This window comes from Squalius cephalus (genome assembly GCF_949319135.1).
Source record: "Squalius cephalus genome assembly, chromosome: 6".
In the NCBI taxonomy this organism is placed as follows: domain Eukaryota; kingdom Metazoa; phylum Chordata; class Actinopteri; order Cypriniformes; family Leuciscidae; genus Squalius; species Squalius cephalus.
In genome coordinates this window covers 233,007-255,506 of record NC_137127.1, presented here as the reverse complement: position 1 = coordinate 255,506, position 22,500 = coordinate 233,007, and the positions used below count along the sequence as shown (strand labels likewise).

General features: G+C 45.2%; 1 protein-coding gene across 2 annotated transcripts in view; it reads left to right on the top strand.

Moving 5' to 3' along the window:
- Nucleotides 1-18,982, top strand: part of pde8a (phosphodiesterase 8A) — a 71,914-nt gene extending 52,932 nt beyond the window's left edge. Inside the window, exons 9-22 of one of the 2 annotated variants that reach the window (XM_079873821.1) lie at nt 151-239; nt 1,009-1,060; nt 1,147-1,189; nt 3,582-3,662; nt 3,976-4,046; nt 4,136-4,300; nt 6,443-6,491; nt 6,578-6,713; nt 7,243-7,441; nt 10,324-10,541; nt 11,276-11,408; nt 11,673-11,837; nt 14,044-14,173; nt 17,753-18,982. In XM_079873821.1, the coding sequence (XP_079729947.1) occupies nt 151-239; nt 1,009-1,060; nt 1,147-1,189; nt 3,582-3,662; nt 3,976-4,046; nt 4,136-4,300; nt 6,443-6,491; nt 6,578-6,713; nt 7,243-7,441; nt 10,324-10,541; nt 11,276-11,408; nt 11,673-11,837; nt 14,044-14,173; nt 17,753-17,856 (1,635 nt within the window). In that variant the 3' untranslated portion in view covers nt 17,857-18,982. Of the gene's footprint in view, nt 1-150; nt 240-1,008; nt 1,061-1,146; nt 1,190-3,581; nt 3,663-3,972; nt 4,047-4,135; nt 4,301-6,442; nt 6,492-6,577; nt 6,714-7,242; nt 7,442-10,323; nt 10,542-11,275; nt 11,409-11,672; nt 11,838-14,043; nt 14,174-17,752 lie in introns of both variants that reach the window. The other variant, XM_079873820.1, reaches the window with a different exon arrangement.
- The last annotated feature ends 3,518 nt before the right edge of the window (nt 18,983-22,500 follow it).

The following is a 22,500-nucleotide window of genomic DNA, read 5'->3' as shown; positions in this document are numbered from 1 at the left end:
ACACAGCTGGAGCAGCGTTTGAAGCCGCAGACACTGGACTTTCATCACACTGGGGTCGAACTTTGATTCTCCATCAGACCTGAGACCTGATTCTTTATGCTCTTTTGACTCTCTGTGGTGTGTGTGTGTGTGTGTGTGTGTGTGTTTCAGGAGTGGCAGGGGGTTTATTATGCCAAAAAGAAGAACGGAGACAGTGTGCAACAGAATGTGAAGATGACGCCTGTCGTTGGACAGGGAGGGTGAGCTGCGTTTCTCGATGTTTTACTCTGTTCTACATGGTAAGATCATGAAGCGGTCATGATATTTCCCAGAAGCCACAGAGATTCTGACAACAACACTCTCTCTGTCTGCAGTGGCACTGAGATAAAACCCAGCAACAGGAAACACTCACAACGTTCTTACAGAAACATTCATAGAACCTTCCTTCAGTTATCTGCTCTTTAATAATGTTTGCACAAAAACATTGTTTATACATCTTTTATTGAACGTTTTTATATGTTACTACTTGTTTCAGAACGTTCAGAGAACATTCAAAACTAACCCTTCTAAACGAACTAGCTTTTAAAACATTCCTGTAATGTTTTCTGAAGGATGAAATGGAATGTGCCCTTAACGTTCATAAAACCAAGAAAAACGTTTCTAAAATGTTTGAAACACGAGCCTTTTGAATGTTGAGCAAGAACTTCCAGTGTTTTCTGCAGTGGCCTGTGCATGTTCATCAATCCTGTTCATCATTCAGTATCTCAGACCGTCACAGCTGCACAGGGATTCATGTTATGGTGTTTATGATTATTAATAATAATTATTACTGAAGTAAAAATCACTGAATTTTCGTACAAACAGATTTTTTGCTATGATTTATAAATCAAAAGACGTATTTCAGCTTCAATTCAAAACAAAAATAGAATGTGAAAAATGCTTCCTGTTGGCCGAGGGTCATGTGGACTGTTGTTTGATCACATGTTCGCTTGGTTAATCTGTGTGTGTGTGTGTGTGTTTCTCCTGTAGTAAAGTCAGGCACTGTGTGTCTGTTAACAGGCCTTTAAATGACCATAACAAGGTAAGAACCGGTTCAGTGTGTCAGTGATACTGTGGTGTGTTTGTGTCTTTCTGATGTTAATGACTGATCTGTGTGTTCTGATCCAGACAGAAAAGCCCTGTGAGCGAGTCCAGGCCGAATCACAGACAGGTACCAGAGCAACACACACTCGTTACACTCGTTACACCCTCGTTACACTCGTTACACTCTCGTTACACTTGTTATGCTCTTTACTCCTGCTAAACTCTTAACATTCGTTACACTCTTCACACTTGTTACGTTCATTACACTCTTTACACGTTTCACACTCGTTACGCTCTTTACACTCGTTACACTCTTTACACGTTTCACACTCGTTACGTTCATTACACTCTTTACACGTTTCACACTCGTTACGCTCTTCACACTCGTTACGTTCATTACACTTGTTACGTTCATTACACTCTTTACACGTTTCACACTCGTTACGCTCTTTACACTCGTTACACTCTTTACACGTTTCACACTCGTTACGTTCATTACACTCTTTACACGTTTCACACTCGTTACGCTCTTCACACTCGTTACGTTCATTACACTCTTTACACGTTTCACACTCGTTACGCTCTTCACACTCGTTGCACCCTCGTTACACTCTCGTTACACTTGTTATGCTCTTTACTCCTGCTAAACTCTTAACATTCGTTACACTCTTCACACTTGTTACATTCATTACACTCTTTACACGTTTCACACTCGTTACGCTCTTTACACTCGTTACACTCTTTACACTCTTCACACTCGTTACGTTCATTACACTCTTTACACGTTTCACACTCGTTACGCTCTTTACACTCGTTACACTCTTTACACTCTTCACACTCGTTACGTTCATTACACTCTTTACACGTTTCACACTCGTTACGCTCTTCACACTCGTTACGTTCATTACACCCTTTACACGTTTCACACTCGTTACGCTCTTCACACTCGTTGCACCCTCGTTACACTCTCGTTACACTTGTTATGCTCTTTACTCCTGCTAAACTCTTAACATTCGTTACACTCTTCACACTTGTTACATTCATTACACTCTTTACACGTTTCACACTCGTTATGCTCTTTACACTTGTTACACACTCTTTACACTTGTTACACTCTTTACACTCGTTACGTTCATTACACTCTTTACACGTTTCACACTCGTTACGCTCTTTACACTTGTTACACACTCTTTACACTCATTACGCTCTTTACACTTGTTACACTCTTCACACTCGTTACGCTCTTTACACTTGTTACACACTCTTTACACTTGTTACACTCTTTACATTTGTTACACTCTTACTCTCTTTACACTTGTTACTCTCTTTACACTTGTTACACACTCTTTACACTTGTTACACTCTTTACATTTGTTACACTCTTACTCTCTTTACACTTGTTACTCTCTTTACACTCTACACTAGTTACACGCTTCACACTCATTGCACTCTTTACACTCTTTACATTCGTTACACTCTTACTCTCGTTACTCTCTTTACACATGTTACGTTCGTTATACTCTTCACTCTCTTCACGCTCGTTACGCTCTTCACACTCGTTACGCTCTTTACACTTGTTACGCTCTTTACACTTGTTACACTCTACACTCGTTACACGCTTCACACTCGTTACGCTCTTTACACTTGTTACACACTCTTTACACTTGTTACACTCTTTACATTTGTTACACTCTTACTCTCTTTACACTTGTTACTCTCTTTACACTCTACACTAGTTACACGCTTCACACTCATTGCACTCTTTACACTCTTTACATTCGTTACACTCTTACTCTCGTTACTCTCTTTACACATGTTACGTTCGTTATACTCTTCACTCTCTTCACACTCGTTACACTCTTCACGCTCGTTACACTCTTCACGCTCGTTACACTCTTCACGCTCGTTACACTCTTCACGCTCGTTACACTCTTCACGCTCGTTACGCTCTTCACGCTCGTTACGCTCTTCACGCTCGTTACGCTCTTCACACTCGTTACGCTCTTTACACTTGTTACGCTCTTTACACTTGTTACACACTCTTTACACTCTACACTCGTTACACGCTTCACATTCGTTACGCTCTTTACTCTTGTTACACTCTTTACATTCGTTACACTCTTACTCTCGTTACTCTCTTTACACTCGTTACGTTCGTTACACTCTTCACACTTTTTACACTCGTTACTCTCTTTACACTTGTTACACTCTTTACACTTGTTACGTTCGTTACACTCTTCACACGTTACACGCTTCACACTCGTTACGCTCTTTATACTTGTTACACACTCGTTACACTCTACACTAGTTACACGCTTCACACTCTTTACACTCTTCACACTCTTCACACTCATTACACTCTTTACACTCTACACTCATTACACTCTTTACACTCTACACTCTTTACACTCGTTACAATCTTTACACTCTTTACACCCGTTACACTCTTTACTCTCTTGTGTGTGTGAGTGTGTGTTAAGATTTACTGATGTCTTGTTGCTGTTGTCATTGTGTGTCAGATATTCAGCAGTTCAGCAAACACAAGGACCGCAGGAAAGGATCGCTGGACGTTCGCTCGACAACATCTAGAGGAAGTGATGGTGAGACGACACACTGCTGACCCCTGACCCTCAGAGCCCCTCCCCTAACTCAGAGCCCCTCCCTCACTGTTCAGTCTGAATTGAGCTCAGCTGTGGAAACAGCTTGTCACACCAGACGCTCGTCTTCAACATGTTTGCATGACACAGATTTTAGATTGAGCTTATTTAGGGTCAGCTATAACAAGTGTTTTATAAGAGACCGACAGTCGTAAAAGTGTCTGTTAATACGAGAACCATGACTAACCCTTGACCTCTGACCCCTGCGCATGTCAGTGCATTATACAGTGTTTTCAGATCTTCTTGTATTTAGCAGGAAGTTCCCAGAGGAGACACTCGTCTATGGCCAGAATTCACTCCATGACTATTGAAGCTCCCATCACTAAGGTACTGTGTGTGAGAGTGTGTGTTCTGTAGGCTCGTGTGTGTTCTGTAGGCTCATGTGTTAAGTCAGCTGTGTGTGTGTGTGTGTGCAGGTGATAAACATCATCAATGCGGCTCAGGAGAGCAGTCCGATGCCGGTGGCCGAAGCGCTGGACCGAGTGCTGGAGATCCTGAGGACCACAGAGTTATACTCTCCTCAGCTCGGCACTAACGAGGAAGACCCGCACACTAACGACCTGGTGGGCGGTTTAATGACCGTGAGTCTCATCGCCTATAAACGTCACCGCTTTACATGGATTCAGATTATTAAACTCCAACAGAAGGGAAGTTGCACTGGTCGTTTCTCCTCTATTGTGTCGTATATCGAGTGAAACGATTCTGGAACAAGAACAAAATGTGGGCGGGGCTCGATTGTGTTTCTGGGGAATTGATTGGATGGTTGTGTGGCTGTGGTTTGCTATTGGCTGATCTCATGTGAGTGACAGGTTGCCCCGCCCTCGTCATCAGAGAAGAGAAGAGATGATGCAAGAGGAACTTATTCTGATTCAGCATTATTAACACAATAATGATGATCATTTAGAATAAACCAGGGTTCCAGACTGCGACCAAAATGGTCGCAAATGCATTTAATTATTGCATTATGCAATTAAATTCACGCATGCGCAACAGAACGCCGTTGTATCAGCAGCTGCTGCAGTCCGTAACTTATGTTCAAAATGAACGAGTACATCATGAATCCATTTTCCAAACCGTGTTTTTGACTTATCCTGAATCACTACGGGACGCCTATAATAAGTGTTTATATTCTGACTATTTTATCCCGGGGTCGGCTCGGCGGCGGAGTTGCCCAGTGTCTGCGTGACTCGCCATAGACATTAACGGAGAGAAGTAGCTCCGGCTACAATGTTCTTCCGCAAGACACTTGCAGTTTATTTATTAACGAACGTACACGTCATGCGCATTGCACACACTGATGGTGAAAGGCAATTAGGAATTCAGGAATTACAAGCCAGCGAGCCAGCATACAGCCTCAGACACAACTGATGACGAGGGCACAGGTGCGGACAGGGAGGAACCAAGCAAAGGAATATAACAAATACATATTATGTTTATGTTTGATTATACAAAAATTAGGGCTCTCAAAATGAACACGTTAACGCATGCGATTCATTTTTTCAGTTAAACGCGTTAAAAATATTTAACGCAATTAATGCAGCATCAGATTTTTTCTTTCACCCATTGGCTGCCCTATAGTATTTTATCACACTATCATTCATTCAAGCGCTAATAAACAATTCATGTGCGATAAAACGCAAAAATAAGAACTTAAATCTGTACTGGCGGCGCGCTGCCGCTTCTCTTTCACGCTTGAATGGACAAAAACACAAAAGTATGCCAAAATGTTCACTTTGTCGAGTATCCTCGTAAGCACAGTATTAAATTAGTTAAAAAGTGTTAAATGAATGCAAAGAGTTGTGACAACATCGGATGCTTGTCAGATCCAGATCCGCATTGTATGCATCAGATCTTAAAGCGACAGCAGCCTAATTATTATTATTATTATTATTAGACTTTATTGTCCACCTTAGTGGAAATTTGTCTTTGACTTCTCCGAACAGAAATACATCAGTGACACCACATTTAGACTTACATTAAAATACACACAGTTAAGAGTACAATACTACCACCATCCACATACAACAACAGAAAATGGAAAGCAGCGCAACCGATTAAACTAAGGTAGGTTTCAACCGACAATAACCACATTTTTAAAAACAATTTCAGTTTAGATTAAGTTTCTGTATGGCATGGGGAATAAAAGATCTCTTATAGATGTTCCGTGATACATTAATGTAAAAAAATCATATAAAAGAAAAAAGTCAGAGAAAATTACAGTGAAGACTGAGAGGTGTTTGATAACTTTATTCAATTTATGTATATTTCCTACCTATTTCCTACCGCATGTGTGTTGTGGGTAGGGTGAGGGTGGGTGTGTGTGTGTCGGCGCAGGTGTGTTGTGGGTAGGGTGAGGGTGTGTTGGCGCAGGTGTGTTGTGGGTAGGGTGAGGGTGTGTTGGCGCAGGTGTGTTGTGGGTAGGGTGAGGGTGTGTTGGCGCAGGTGTGTTGTGGGTAGGGTGAGGGTGTGTTGGCGCAGGTGTGTTGTGGGTAGGGTGAGGGTGTGTGTGTGTGTGTCGGCGCAGGTGTGTTGTGGTAGGGTGAGGGTGGGTGTGTGTGTGTGTCGGCGCAGGTGTGTTGTGGGTAGGGTGAGGGTGTGTGTGTGTCGGCGCAGGTGTGTTGTGGTAAGGTGAGGGTGTGTGTGTGTCGGCGCAGGTGTGTTGTGTGTGTGTGTGTGTGTGTGTGTGTGTGTGTCAGATGTTGACTCTGCTCTCTCTCCTGCAGGACGGACTGCGCAGGTTATCAGGGAACGAGTACATCTTCGCCTCTAAACGTAAGCCGAGTTCACCGCCTTCTGACCTTCGACCCTGTTCCTGTGTAATGGTTCTCTCACACACACACACACACACTGTGTTTCAGAGCTGCATCACATCCCAAGTCACCTGACCACACCACTGTCCCTCAACGATATCCCACCATGCATTGCTCAGACGATGGAAAACGAAGACTCGTGGGACTTTGATATTTTCAGCCTGGAGTCGGCCACCATGAAGCGGTGAAGCTCATACACACACATACAACACACACACGTGCGCACACACACATGCACAAACACACACACACTCACGGACACGTGCTCAAATACACAATAACACACATGCACACACACAAGACACGTACACACACACACACACACACAGGCACAAACACACTCACACGTGCTCAAACACACAAAAACACACTTGCACACACACATGTACAAACACATGCACACTGAAATGACACACACACACACACACACACACAGAAACACACACACTCACAATTCCATGATTATATATATAATCAGTTCCAGAATAATGAGATTGTAAACTTGGAATTTTGAGAAAAACAGTCACAATTAATTTGTTTACTTTTTTTACTCTTTGGCAGAATCAAGCTTCCATCAAACACACACACACACACACACACACAAACACACACACACACTCTTGCTAGAGACTCTGCCCGTCTGTGTGTGTGTGTGTGTGTGTGTGTGTGTGTGTCATGTGACTGTCCTCATGCTGCCCTGTGTGTGTCTCCAGGCCTCTGTTGTTCCTGGGGTTGAAGATCTTCTCTCGGTTCGGTGTGTGTGAGTTCCTCAGCTGTCCCGAGGCGACGCTGCGCTCGTGGCTTCAGATCCTCGAGGCCAATTATCACTCCAGCAACTCGTACCACAACTCCTCTCACGCCGCTGATGTGCTGCACGCCACAGCTTACTTCCTGTGCAAGGAGCGCGTCAAGGTGAGCTCTCACACACTCACTCACACACTCACTCACTCACTCACTCATTCACACACTCACACACACTCACTCACTCACACACTCACACTCACACTCACACTCACTCACACACTCACACTCTCACTCACTCACTCACTCACTCACTCACTCACTCACTCACTCACTCACTCACTCACACTCACTCACTCACTCACTCACTCACTCACTCACTCACTCACTGACACACTCTCTCTCTCACTCACTCACTCACTCACTCACTCACTCACACACTCTCTCTCTCACTCACTCACTCACTCACACTCACTCACTCACTCACTCACTCACTCACTCACTCACTCACACTCACTCACACTCACTCATTCACTCACTCACTGACTCATTCACTCACTCACTCACTCACTCACTCACTCACTCACTGACACACTCTCTCACTCACTCACTCACTCACTCACTCACTCACTGACACACTCTCTCACTCACTCACTCACTCACTCACACACTCACACTCACTCACTCACTCACTCACTCATTCACTCACTCACTGACTCATTCACTCACTCACTGACACACTCTCTCACTCACTCACTCACTCACTCACTCACTCACTGACACACTCTCTCACTCACTCACTCACTCACTCACTCACACACTCACACTCACTCACTCACTCACTCACTCACACTCACTCACTCACTCACTCACTGACACACTCTCTCTCTCACTCACTCACTCACTCACTCACTCACTCACACTCACTCACTCACTCACTCACTCATTCACTCACTCACTGACTCATTCACTCACTCACTGACACACTCTCTCACTCACTCACTCACTCACTCACACACTCACACTCACTCACTCACTCACTCACTCATTCACTCACTCACTGACTCATTCACTCACTCACTGACACACTCTCTCACTCACTCACTCACTCACTCACTCACTCACTGACACACTCTCTCACTCACTCACTCACTCACTCACTCACACACTCACACTCACTCACTCACTCACTCACTCACACTCACTCATTCACTCACTCACTCACTGACACACTCTCTCTCTCACTCACTCACTCACTCACTCACTCACTCACACTCACTCATTCACTCACTCACTGACTCATTCACTCACTCACTCACTCACTGACACACTCTCTCTCTCACTCACTCACTCACTCACTGACACACTCTCTCACTCACTCACTCACTCACTCACTCACTGACTCACTCTCTCTCTCACTCACTCACTCACTCACTCACTGACACACTCTCTCTCTCTCTCACACTCTCTCTCTCTCTCTCTCTCTCTCTCACACACACACACACACACACACACACACACACACTCACACTCACACACACACACACACACACTCACTCACACACACACACACACACACACACACACACACACATACTCTTAGCAGTCAATCCAGGATCTGAGGTCATGTGATCCACAGTTAGCTAGTATTGTTGACTATGGAATGAGATTCTGTCACATATGGCGTTATATGTGTGCCTCAATCCTGAGCGAGTATTTGTAAGTTTTGAGCACAGAGAACTATATTTTGCAAGCACATTACATCACAGCGTTACAAGTGTGCCACAAAATCAACCAATCGGAAAATTAAAGATCAGTTGTGATTGGCTGTTGGTCTCCAATCAAATCGCTAGTAGAACCAAAGCCCGTCTTGTAGAACTATCCATAGATATCCATATATCCATATATAATCCTTTATTATATGATATCTATGGAACTATCTACAGCATCCCGGAAGCTGACAAAAAAATCGAAAAAAATAACTGATTACAGCGAGACTAATGGATTAAAACACATTTTGGTAAGTATTTTTTTTTATTATTAACTTAAAAGTGCCTTGTTAGTTTTGTGTATTATAATGCTGTTGTGTTTTTTAACTTACAATATTATATCTCCTATTGTGACTAAAGTTAGTTTGACTTATCCTTTTCAAGCATTCTAACGCTAGCACAGCCGCAGACAATCAGAACAGCAACACCTAATGTCACACCACTTTAGTCATAATAGGAGATATAATATTGTAAGTTAAACAACACAACAGCATTATAAATTATAAGCTGAATCTCTGGAGGAGTGTCGTAATATTCCTCTGTCACATATAGCTGTCAATAATAATTATAATTTATAATACACAAAACTAACAAGGCACTTTTAAGTTAATAAAAAAAAAAAAAACTTACCAAAATGTGCTTTAATCCATTAGTCTCGCTGTAGTCAGTTATTTTTTTCGAATTTTTTTTTTTTCAGTCAGCTTCCGGGATGCTGTAGATAATTCCATAGATATCATATAATAAAGGATTATATATGGATATATATGAATATCTATGGATAGTTCTACAAGACGGGCTTTGGTTCTACTAGCGATTTGATTGGAGACCAACAGCCAATCACAATTGGTTTTCCGATTGGTTGATTTTGTGGCACACTCGTAACGCTGTTGCAAGTTGAGCGAGCGTGTGTGTCAAGAGTTGAGAGAGGTTGAATTAAGAGAATTGAGAGGTTGAGAGAGAGAGAGAAAGGGACTTGACAGGAGTGCAGAGAATAAGTTTGTGAGAGAGCACCTGAGTAAACTGCGTGAGAGGGGTTATTATTGCACGTTAATATGGATAATAGCAAACAAGCAAATACATTTATTGAGCACGGAATCGTTTTTTCTTTGCTCAAACAATTTTTTTTTTGCGATTTTGTTAATTTCTGTTCAAAATATAATGTAATGTGCTTGCAAAATATAGTTCTCTGTGCTCAAAACTTACAATTACTCGCTCAGGATTGAGGCACACATATAACGCCATAGTCACACACTTAATGACGCTTCATGTGTGTGTGTTTCTCAGCAAAGTCTGGACCCCATAGACGAGGTGGCGGCCCTGATCGCTGCTGCTGTTCATGATGTGGACCATCCGGGCCGCACAAACTCCTTCCTGTGTAACGCAGGAAGTGATCTCGCCATCCTGTACAACGACACCGCAGTGCTAGAGTCGCATCACGCGGCGCTAGCGTTCCAGATCACCACGCGAGACGACAAGTGCAACATCTTCAAGAACATGGAGAGGTGATGACAGATACAGGATTAGACTCTTCGGCTTTACTTGTACAGTCGTTGTTATTCGATTGCATCATTTGCAATGCTTCATGGGATGAGTAGTTCATGAACTCATCAAAGATGTCAAGTACAACAGGGTTTGAAGTGAACCTTTCCACTCAACGGCCGATTTGGCCACTAGATTTTTAAGTTACCGGCCACTCAGAACTTCTACTGGCCAAAGAAACGAAAAGAAATGAACCAGATTAACTACATCACAGCTTATATATATACAATATTTGGATAAAATTTGGATTTCATACATTCATTTGTTACTCAAACAAAGTCCTGTCATCCAGCATCTGCTCTTCCTCTTCCTCTTCCTCTTCCTCTTCCTCACCGCACTTGTGTTTCAGCTGCACAGATCAACACAGCACACAGAACATCAGAAACATGTAGGATGTTGGTAATAATGTGTTTTCTGTTCACCAAATGCTTTTTAATCTGCGCTATTGCTTCAGTGCAAATGAACAAGCGCTCCGCTGTGTGTTGTGTAGTGACGAGTGTGTTCGAGTGAGCAGATTCTGAGCAATGCTGTATTTAATATATCATCATGAGTATTTGGGCTGAATCTGTGCAGATTTGTTTGATTTTTACAAATGCGGGTGTTCATTTCAAACCCTGAAGTGCACAGTCTTCAAACAGTGTATTTTAGCGTTGAACACTAGTGACACACACACACACACACTCTCTCTCTCTCACAGGAACGAGTACCGCACGCTCCGGCAGGCCGTCATCGACATGGTTCTCGCCACGGAAATGACCAAACACTTCGAACACGTCAACAAGTTCGTCAACAGTATCAACAAACCGCTGGCGGCACTGGAGGAGAACGAGGTGAGAGAGACACTCACACACACACTCTCACTCACACACACACAAACACACACTCACTCTCACTCACACACATGAATCGGCTCCTGTGAGTCCAGAGCTGAGAATCGTTGAGGGAGTTTCTGAACAAGTGTCCGATTGCTGACCTCAAGTGTTGAATACCAGAATTATATGTGTATAGATATGTACACATTTTAAATCTTGGTGTTTCAATACAACACGTGTGTGTGTGTGTGTGTATCTGTGTGTGTGTGTGTGTGTGTGTAGGGCAGCGGAGACGAGGACTCAGTGAAGAACATCCTCACGGCTCCAGAGAACCGGATGCTGGTGAAGCGGATGTTGATCAAGTGTGCCGACATCTCGAACCCGTGCCGCCCACTGGAGCTGTGTGTGGAGTGGGCCGGACGCATCTCAGAGGAGTACTTCGCTCAGGTGTGTGTGTGTGTGTGTGTGTGTGAGTAGCAGAAGCTCAGTGTGTGTGTGTGTGTGTGTGTGTGTGTGTGTGTGTGTGTGTGTGTGTGTGTGTGTGTGTGTGTGTGTTGTGTTTGCAGACGGATGAGGAGAAGCAGCAGAAGCTCAGTGTGTGTGTGTGAGTGTGTGTGTGTGTGTGAGCAGCAGAAGCTCAGTGTGTGTGTGTGTGTGTGTGTGTGTTGTGTTTGCAGACGGATGAGGAGAAGCAGCAGAAGCTCAGTGTGTGTGTGTGTGTGTGTGTGTGTGTGTGTGTGAGCAGCAGAAGCTCAGTGTGTGTGTGTGTGTGTGAGCAGCAGAAGCTCAGTGTGTGTGTGTGTGTGTGTGTGTGTGTGTGTGTGTGTGTGTGTGTGAGCAGCAGAAGCTCAGTGTGTGTGTGTGTGTGTGTGTATGTGTGTGTGTGTGTGTGTGTGAGCAGCAGAAGCTCAGTGAGTGTGTGTGTGTGTGTGTGTGAGCAGCAGAAGCTCAGTGTGTGTGTGTGTGTGTGTGTGTGTGTGTGTGTGTGTGTGTGTGTGAGCAGCAGAAGCTCAGTGTGTGTGTGTGTGTATGTGTGTGTGTGTGTGTGTGTGTGTGTGTGTGAGCAGCAGAAGCTCAGTGAGTGTGTGTGTGTGTGTGTGTGAGCAGCAGAAGCTCAGTGTGTGTGTGTGTATGTGTGTGTGTGTGTGTGTGTGTTTGCAGACGGATGAGGAGAAGCAGCAGAAGCTCAGTGTGTGTGTGTGTGTGTGTGTGTGTGAGCAACAGAAACTCTGTGTGTGTGTGTTTGCAGACGGATGAGGAGAAGCAGCAGAAGCTCAGTGAGTGTGTGTGTGTGTGTGTGTGTGAGCAGCAGAAGCTCAGTGTGTGTGTGTGTATGTGTGTATGTGTGTATGTGTGTGTGTGTGTGTGTGTGTGTGTGTGTGAGCAACAGAAACTCTGTGTGTGTGTGTTTGCAGACGGATGAGGAGAAGCAGCAGAAGCTCAGTGAGTGTGTGTGTGTGTGTGTGTGTGAGCAGCAGAAGCTCAGTGTGTGTGTGTGTATGTGTGTGTGTGTGTGTGTGTGTGTGTGTTTGCAGACGGATGAGGAGAAGCAGCAGAAGCTCAGTGAGTGTGTGTGTGTGTGTGTGTGAGCAGCAGAAGCTCAGTGTGTGTGTGTGTGTGTGTGTGTGTGTGTGTGTGTTTGCAGACGAATGAGGAGAAGCAGCAGAAGCTCAGTGAGTGTGTGTGTGTGTGTGTGTGAGCAGCAGAAGCTCAGTGAGTGTGTGTGTGTGTGTGTGTAAGCAGCAGAAACTCAGTGTGTGTGTGTGTGTGTGTGTGTTTGCAGCAGAAGCTCAGTGTGTGTGTGTGAGCAGCAGAAGCTCAGTGAGTGTGTGTGTGTGTGTGTGTGTGTGTGTGTGTGTGAGCAGCAGAAGCTCAGTGTGTGTGAGTGTGTGTGTGAGCAGCAGAAACTCTGTGTGTGTGTGTGTGTGTGTGTGTGTGTGTGTTTGCAGACGGATGAGGAGAAGCAGCAGAAGCTCAGTGTGTGTGTGTGTGTGTGAGCAGCAGAAGCTCAGTGAGTGTGTGTGTGTGTGTGTATGTGTGAGCAGCAGAAACTCAGTGTGTGTGTGTGAGCGTGTGTGTGTGAGCAGCAGAAGCTTAGTGTGTGTGTGTGTGTGTGAGCAGCAGAAGCTCAGTGTGTGTGTGTGTGTGTGTGAGCGTGTGTGTGTGAGCAGCAGAAGCTTAGTGTGTGTGTGTGTGTGTGAGCAGCAGAAGCTTAGTGTGTGTGTGTGTGTGTGAGCAGCAGAAGCTTAGTGTGTGTGTGTGTGTGTGTGTGTGTTTGCAGACGGATGAGGAGAAGCAGCAGAAGCTCAGTGTGTGTGTGTGTGTGTGTGTGTGTGTGTGTGTGTGTGTGTGTGTGTGTGTGTGTGTGTGTGTGTGAGAGTGTGTGTGTGAGTAGCAGAAGCTCAGTGTGTGTGTGTGTGTGTGAGCAGCAGAAACTCAGTGTGTGTGTGTGTGTGTTTGCAGCAGAAGCTCGGTGTGTGTTTGCAGCAGAAGCTCAGTGAGTGTGTGTGTGTGTGTGAGAGTGTGTGTGTGTGTGTGAGCAGCAGAAGCTCAGTGAGTGTGTGTGTGTGTGTGTGTGTGTGTGTGTGAGCAGCAGAAACTCAGTGTGTGTGTGTGTGTGTGTGTGTGTGTGTGTGTGTGTGTGTGTTTGCAGACGGATGAGGAGAAGCAGCAGGGTTTGCCGGTGGTGATGCCTGTGTTCGATCGCAACACCTGCAGCATTCCCAAATCCCAGATCTCCTTCATCGATTACTTCATCACGGACATGTTTGACGCCTGGGACGGTAAAGACACACACAGATCGAGCGCTGCTCTCGTTAAACTAGCGGTCAGACGATGAGTGTGTGAATCCTGCTGCCTTCATCAGACCATCCATTTCTGTCAGTCATGTTTCAAAATAAAGAATAATTTAGTGGAAAACTGTAAAAACAGCCTTGAACTAGAGTTACTGTCTTGATCATCTTGAATGAAACTGGCTATAATGAAGTCCGTCCAGTTGATTCTTGTTTCACGATAACGATATACATCACGATAGAGTTATTAATCTCATTTCTGTTATTGAAAATAAGAAAAAAGAAGCAAATTACAATCAATAGGACAAATACAATAAAAATATGAGTCAACGAGTTAAGTTTTTTAGGTACATGTAAAAATGTAAAAATTAAATATTGCATAGTCTTCACTGTTTGAATTAAATATAAATTTATTCTTATTAAGGCTAAAAGTTGTTCAGCCGAGAGCAGTCAGCAGAGAGCAGCCGATATATACGTGTGTGTGTGTGTGTGTGTGTGTGTGTGTGTGTGTATATATATTTATATATTTATATATTATTGGTCTATTTTACCAAGCAAAGAAATGCACAGAAAAACAAAATGCTTAGAGAAAAAAAAAAAACATTTACTACAACATAATCAGTTATTAATATTTCATTAGTTCATAATTTCTCCGGATAAAAGTTGTCTCCACTACTCCACTTCCTCCACTCCTCCACTACTCCACTTCCTCCACTACTCCACTTCCTCCACTACACTACTCAACTTCCTCCACTACTCCACTTCCTCCACTACTCCACTTCCTCCACTACACTACTCAACTTCCTCCACTACTCCACTTCCTCCACTACTCCACTTCCTCCACTACTCAACTTCCTACACTACTCCACTTCTTCCAATACTCCACTTCATCCACTACTCCACTTCCTCCACTACTCCATTACTCCACTTCCTCCACTACTCCACTACTCAACTTCCTCCACTACTCCACTTCCTCCACTCCTCCACTACTCCACTTCCTCCACTCCTCCACTTCCTCCACTCCACTTCCTCCACTACTCCACTTCTCAACTTCCTCCACTACTCCACTTCTCAACTTCCTCCACTACTCCACTACTCAACTTCCTCCACTACTCCACTATTCAACTTCCTCCACTCCTCCACTTCCTCCACTCCTCCACTACTCCACTTCCTCCACTACTCCTTTACTCCACTTCCTCCACTACTCCACTACTCAACTTCCTCCACTACTCCACTTCCTCCACTCCTCCACTACTCCACTTCCTCCACTCCTCCACTACTCCACTCCTCCACTTCCTCCACTCCTCCACTACTCAACTTCCTCCACTACTCCACTTCCTCCACTACTCCACTTCTCAACTTCCTCCACTACTCCACTACTCAACTTCCTCCACTACTCCACTATTCAACTTCCTCCACTACTTCACTTCCTCCACTACATCACTTCCTCCACTACTCCACTTCCTCCACTTCTCAACTTCCTCCACTACTCCACTACTCAGCTTCCTCCACTACTTCACTTCCTCCACTACTCCACTTCCTCCACTACTCCACTACTTCACTTCCTCCACTACTCCACTTCCTCCACTACTCCACTTCCTCCACTCCTCCACTACTCCACTTCCTCCACTCCTCCACTACTCCACTTCCTCCACTCCTCCACTACTCAACTTCCTCCACTACTCCACTTCCTCCACTCCTCCACTCCTCAACTTCCTCCACTACTCCACTACTCCACTATTTAACTTCCTCCACTACTTCACTTCCTCCACTACTCCACTTCCTCCACTACATCACTTCCTCCACTACTCCACTTCCTCCACTACTCAACTTCCTCCACTACTCCACTTCCTCCACTACTCAACTTCCTCCACTTCTCAACTTCCTCCACTACTCCACTTCCTCCACTTCTCAACTTCCTCCACTACTCCACTTCCTCCACTTCTCAACTTCCTCCACTACTCCACTTCCTCCACTACTCAACTTCCTCCACTACTCAACTTCCTCCACTACTCAACTTCCTCCACTACTTCACTTCCTCCACTTCTCAACTTCCTCCACTACTCAACTTCATCCACTTCTCAACTTCCTCCACTACTCCACTTCCTCCACTACTCAACTTCCTCCACTACTCAACTTCATCCACTTCTCAACTTCCTCCACTACTCCACTTCCTCCACTACTCCACTTCCTCCACTACTCAACTTCCTCCACTACTTCACTTCCTCCACTTCTCAACTTCCTCCACTACTCAACTTCATCCACTTCTCAACTTCCTCCACTACTCCACTTCCTCCACTTCTCAACTTCCTCCACTACTCAACTTCATCCACTTCTCAACTTCCTCCACTACTCCACTTCCTCCACTACTCAACTTCATCCACTTCTCAACTTCCTCCACTACTCCACTTCCTCCACTACTCAACTTCCTCCACTTCTCAACTTCCTCCACTGCTCCACTTCCTCCACTTCTCAACTTCCTCCACTACTCCACTTCCTCCACTACTCCATTTCCTCCACTACTTCACTACTCCACTTCCTCCACTACTCCACTTCCTCCACTACTCCACTACTCCCCTTCCTCCACTACTCCACTTCCTCCATACATATATATATATATATATATATATATATATATATATATATATATATATATATATTAGGGGTGGAGCCGAACCCGAATACGGTATTCGGAAAGGCACAAATAGTGTGTTTTTTACGAACACTTATTTCGAACAAATACTTTAAAAATATTTGTATTCGGGAACAAGAAAAACTTTATATCAAAAAGCTGCGTTTCCTCATGAGACATGGCGACCGGCGGTGCTGCTGATGTGGTGGCTGTTAATCCACTTGTTGATAAGAAAGGAGGAAAGAGCCACATATGGAAATATTTCGTTCACATGGCGCGTTTTTTGCGCGTGCAGATTTCAAATTTAGGCAAGCGAGCAGAGCGCTCGTTTTTCCAGGCGCGCCTATGTTCACGGTTGCATAGCAACGACAGACGCCACGAGAGAGCAATGCTTGTGGAAAGGAGAAAGCGGTGCGAACGTTCTCCGTGATGATGAGGAAGTATCAGCAAAGAATTAATTGATTTCTAGCCCTTGCATTAGCTTTAGATATATTTATGGAGATGAGAAATGAAATAAAAAGCCGTCATTATGTCATTAATATCAGTCCGTCAGAAAAGCAGTTCTAGGCTTATTCTTGGCTGGATAACTCTTAGCAGGTTTAAAAAGCCCTTTTAAAATTAAATATGAATGCAGTTTTGAAAAAAATAATTTACATATTGCATATCTATAATTATTATAATAGATATAATTAAAGAATACTTACACTATAACGTAAATTAGAAGTGTAACGCAAAAAAAAGGATTTTTACACCTATTTTGAATTTTACTCGAATACAAATACAAATACTTTTCCCCCCTCAACAAATACAAATACAGATACAAATACCAGCTGCTTTGCACACCCCTAATATATATATATATATATATAATTGATTGATGTATTAGTGTGTGTGAATGTTGATATGAAGTGAACTGATGTGTGTTTCTCTGTTTCCAGCGTTTGCCGATCTGCCCAATCTAATGCAGCATCTGGACAACAACTTCAAGTACTGGAAGGGTCTGGATGAGCAGAAGCTGCGGAGCCTGAGGCCGCCGGAGTGACGGATCGGTCGAGACGCGCTTCCTCCGGCTCGTGGCTTTCCTCCCATTTATCATTAATAACTAATGATGAGAATCATGTTCGCTAATAAACACCCTGACAACGAGAAGCGACCCAGACGCCGAAGCGATCAGGACTGAGGATGTTCTCGACTGAGGCGTTTGTTCTACTGAAGACTCTCCAGCGTTTCCCTCCGAGGTCGATCCACTGACGAGACTGCTGCCTTATTTTATACGCTATATTTATACGCAGTGCTGACCGCGATGGACATCTGCAGTTTTTAACACAGTCATGTTATATGAAGTAAATCTCAATATTTTTATAGATAATGAATTTTACACTGGAAGGATGTAAAGCATCTCAGACTGGTGTGAGAGACAATCGCTTCTCTTCCCGCCCAGCGATTCCCTCCGTCTTTCCATCAGGGTTCGATCATTCCCAGAGAGACGAACGGGATTTACTCGACACGGAGAAACCTGTGCTTCATTTCGTCTCAAATCCAGATCCTCTTCCGCAGACGAAGACGAACATTGACGCAGACGAACGTTGACGCGGACGAATGCAGACACAGACGAACAATGACTCAGACGAACGTTGACTGAGACGAACATTGACTCAGACGAACATCGACGCAGACGAACGTTGACGCAGACGAATGCAGACACAAATAAACGTTGACGTAGACAAACGTTGACGCAGACGAACATTGACGCAGACGAACGTTGACACAGACGAACGTTGGCACAGACGAACGTTGACTCAGACGAACACTGACTCAGACGAACATTGACTCAGACGAACATTGACGCAGACGAACGTTGACGCAGACGAACGTTGACGCAGACGAACGTTGACTCAGACGAACACTGACTCAGACGAACACTGACTCAGACGAACGTTGACTCAGACGAACGTTGACGCAGACGAACGTTGACGCAGACGAACACTGACTCAGACAAACGTTGACGCAGACGAATGTTGACGCAGACGAACGTTGACTCAGACGAACACTGACTCAGACGAACACTGACTCAGACGAACGTTGACGCAGACGAACGTTGACGCAGACGAACGTTGACTCAGACGAACACTGACTCAGACGAACACTGACTCAGACGAACGTTGACTCAGACGAACGTTGACGCAGACGAACGTTGACGCAGACGAACACTGACTCAGACAAACGTTGACGCAGACGAACACTGACTCAGACGAACGTTGGCGCAGACGAACATTGACGCAGACGAACGCAGATGAAGACGAGCGTTAAGCAGACGAACGTTGACGCAGACGAACGCAGACACAGATAAACGTTGACGCAGACGAACGTTGACGCAGACGAACGCAGACACAGATAAACGTTGACGCAGACGAACGTTGACGCAGACGAACGCAGACACAGATAAACGTTGACGCAGACGAACGCAGACGAACGCAGACACAGATAAACGTTGACGCAGACGAACGCAGACACAGATAAACGTTGACGCAGACGAACGCAGACACAGATAAACGTTGACGCAGACGAACGCAGACACAGATAAACGTTGACGCAGACGAACGCAGACACAGATAAACGTTGACGCAGACGAACGCAGACACAGATAAACGTTGACGCAGACGAACGCAGACAGATAAACGTTGACGCAGACGAACGTTGACTCAGACGAACGTTGACTCAGACGAACATTGACTCAGACGAACGTTGACGCAGACGAACACTGACTCAGACGAACATTGACGCAGACGAACGTTGACGCAGACGAACGCAGACACAGACGAACGTTGACGCAGACGAACGCAGATGAAGATGAGCGTTAACACAGACGAGCGAGCGTTAAGCAGACGAACGTTGACGCAGACGAACGCAGACACAGATAAACGTTGACGCAGACGAACGTTGACGCAGACGAACGTTGACGCAGACGAACGTTGACGCAGACGAACGCAGACACAGATAAACGTTGACGCAGACGAACGCAGACAGATAAACGTTGACGCAGACGAACGTTGACTCAGACGAACGTTGACTCAGACGAACATTGACTCAGACGAACGTTGACGCAGACGAACACTGACTCAGACGAACATTGACGCAGACGAACGTTGACGCAGACGAACGCAGACACAGACGAACGTTGACGCAGACGAACGCAGATGAAGATGAGCGTTAACACAGACGAGCGAGCGTTAAGCAGACGAACGTTGACGCAGACGAACGCAGACACAGATAAACGTTGACGCAGACGAACGTTGACGCAGACGAACGTTGACGCAGACGAACGTTGACGCAGACGAACGCAGACACAGATAAACGTTGACGCAGACGAACGCAGACACAGATAAACGTTGACGCAGACGAACGTTGACGCAGACGAACGTTGACGCAGACGAACGTTGACGCAGACGAACGTTGACGCAGACGAACGCAGACACAGACGAACGTTGACGCAGACGAACGCAGATGAAGATGAGCGTTAACACAGACGAGCGAGCGTTAAGCAGACGAACGTTGACGCAGACGAACGCAGACACAGATAAACGTTGACGCAGACGAACGTTGACGCAGACGAACGCAGACACAGATAAACGTTGACGCAGACGAACGCAGACACAGACGAACGTTGACGCAGACGAACGCAGACACAGACGAACGTTGACGCAGACGAACGCAGATGAAGATGAGCGTTAACACAGACGAGCGAGCGTTAAGCAGACGAACGTTGACGCAGACGAACGCAGACACAGATAAACGTTGACGCAGACGAACGTTGACGCAGACGAACGCAGACACAGATAAACGTTGACGCAGACGAACGCAGACACAGACGAACGTTGACGCAGACGAACGCAGACACAGATAAACGTTGACGCAGACGAACGCAGACACAGATAAACGTTGACGCAGACGAACGTTGACGCAGACGAACGCAGACACAGATAAACGTTGACGCAGACGAACGCAGACACAGATAAACGTTGACGCAGACGAACGCAGACACAGATAAACGTTGACGCAGACGAACGCAGACACAGATAAACGTTGACGCAGACGAACGCAGACACAGATAAACGTTGACGCAGACGAACGCAGACACAGATAAACGTTGACGCAGACGAACGCAGACACAGATAAACGTTGACGCAGACGAACGCAGACACAGATAAACGTTGACGCAGACGAACGCAGACACAGATAAACGTTGACGCAGACGAACGCAGATGAAGATGAGCGTTAACACAGACGAGCGAGCGTTAAGCAGACGAACGTTGACGCAGACGAACGCAGACACAGATAAACGTTGACGCAGACGAACGCAGACACAGATAAACGTTGACGCAGACGAACGCAGACACAGATAAACGTTGACGCAGACGAACGTTGACGCAGACGAACGCAGACACAGATAAACGTTGACGCAGACGAACGCAGACACAGATAAACGTTGACGCAGACGAACGCAGACACAGATAAACGTTGACGCAGACGAACGCAGACACAGATAAACGTTGACGCAGACGAACGCAGACACAGATAAACGTTGACGCAGACGAACGCAGACACAGATAAACGTTGACGCAGACGAACGCAGACACAGATAAACGTTGACGCAGACGAACGTTGACGCAGACGAACGCAGACACAGATAAACGTTGACGCAGACGAACGCAGACACAGATAAACGTTGACGCAGACGAACGCAGACACAGATAAACGTTGACGCAGACGAACGCAGACACAGATAAACGTTGACGCAGACGAACGCAGATGAAGATGAGCGTTAACACAGACGAGCGAGCGTTAAGCAGACGAACGTTGACGCAGACGAACGCAGACACAGATAAACGTTGACGCAGACGAACGCAGACACAGATAAACGTTGACGCAGACGAACGCAGACACAGATAAACGTTGACGCAGACGAACGCAGATGAAGATGAGCGTTAACACAGACGAGCGAGCGTTAAGCAGACGAACGTTGACGCAGACGAACGCAGACACAGATAAACGTTGACGCAGACGAACGCAGACACAGATAAACGTTGACGCAGACGAACGCAGACACAGATAAACGTTGACGCAGACGAACGCAGACACAGATAAACGTTGACGCAGACGAACGTTGACGCAGACGAACGCAGACACAGATAAACGTTGACGCAGACGAACGCAGATGAAGATGAGCGTTAACACAGACGAGCGAGCGTTAAGCAGACGAACGTTGACGCAGGCGAGCGCAGACGCAGACAGTGGGGTCACGGGCTCGTGGCCTTTAGCCCGGCTCATTTTTTGCTCCAGAATTAAAAGAGAAATGAGATTCTATTTTGTATTTTAGGACCATTATGAATTTCTTTTGCTTTGTGACATCATTTCCATGATGAATTACCTCTTTAAATCCCACTTTAAATTCTCATCTGTAATGTCAAGAGAAGTTATTTAAATTGTAAAGTATTTCTACATCATTGTAGTATTTGTTGTACTGCCCTTTTTGATTTAATAAAAAGCTATTTTTTATTGTAATGCAAAACTACAATAATAAATGAAACTACAATAATAAAACTAACGTCCAGGTCAGACTGAAGTGACGATTTGTGCTTAATTGTCACAAAATAATGCAAAAATGTAGGCTTGACTTTCTTACTCA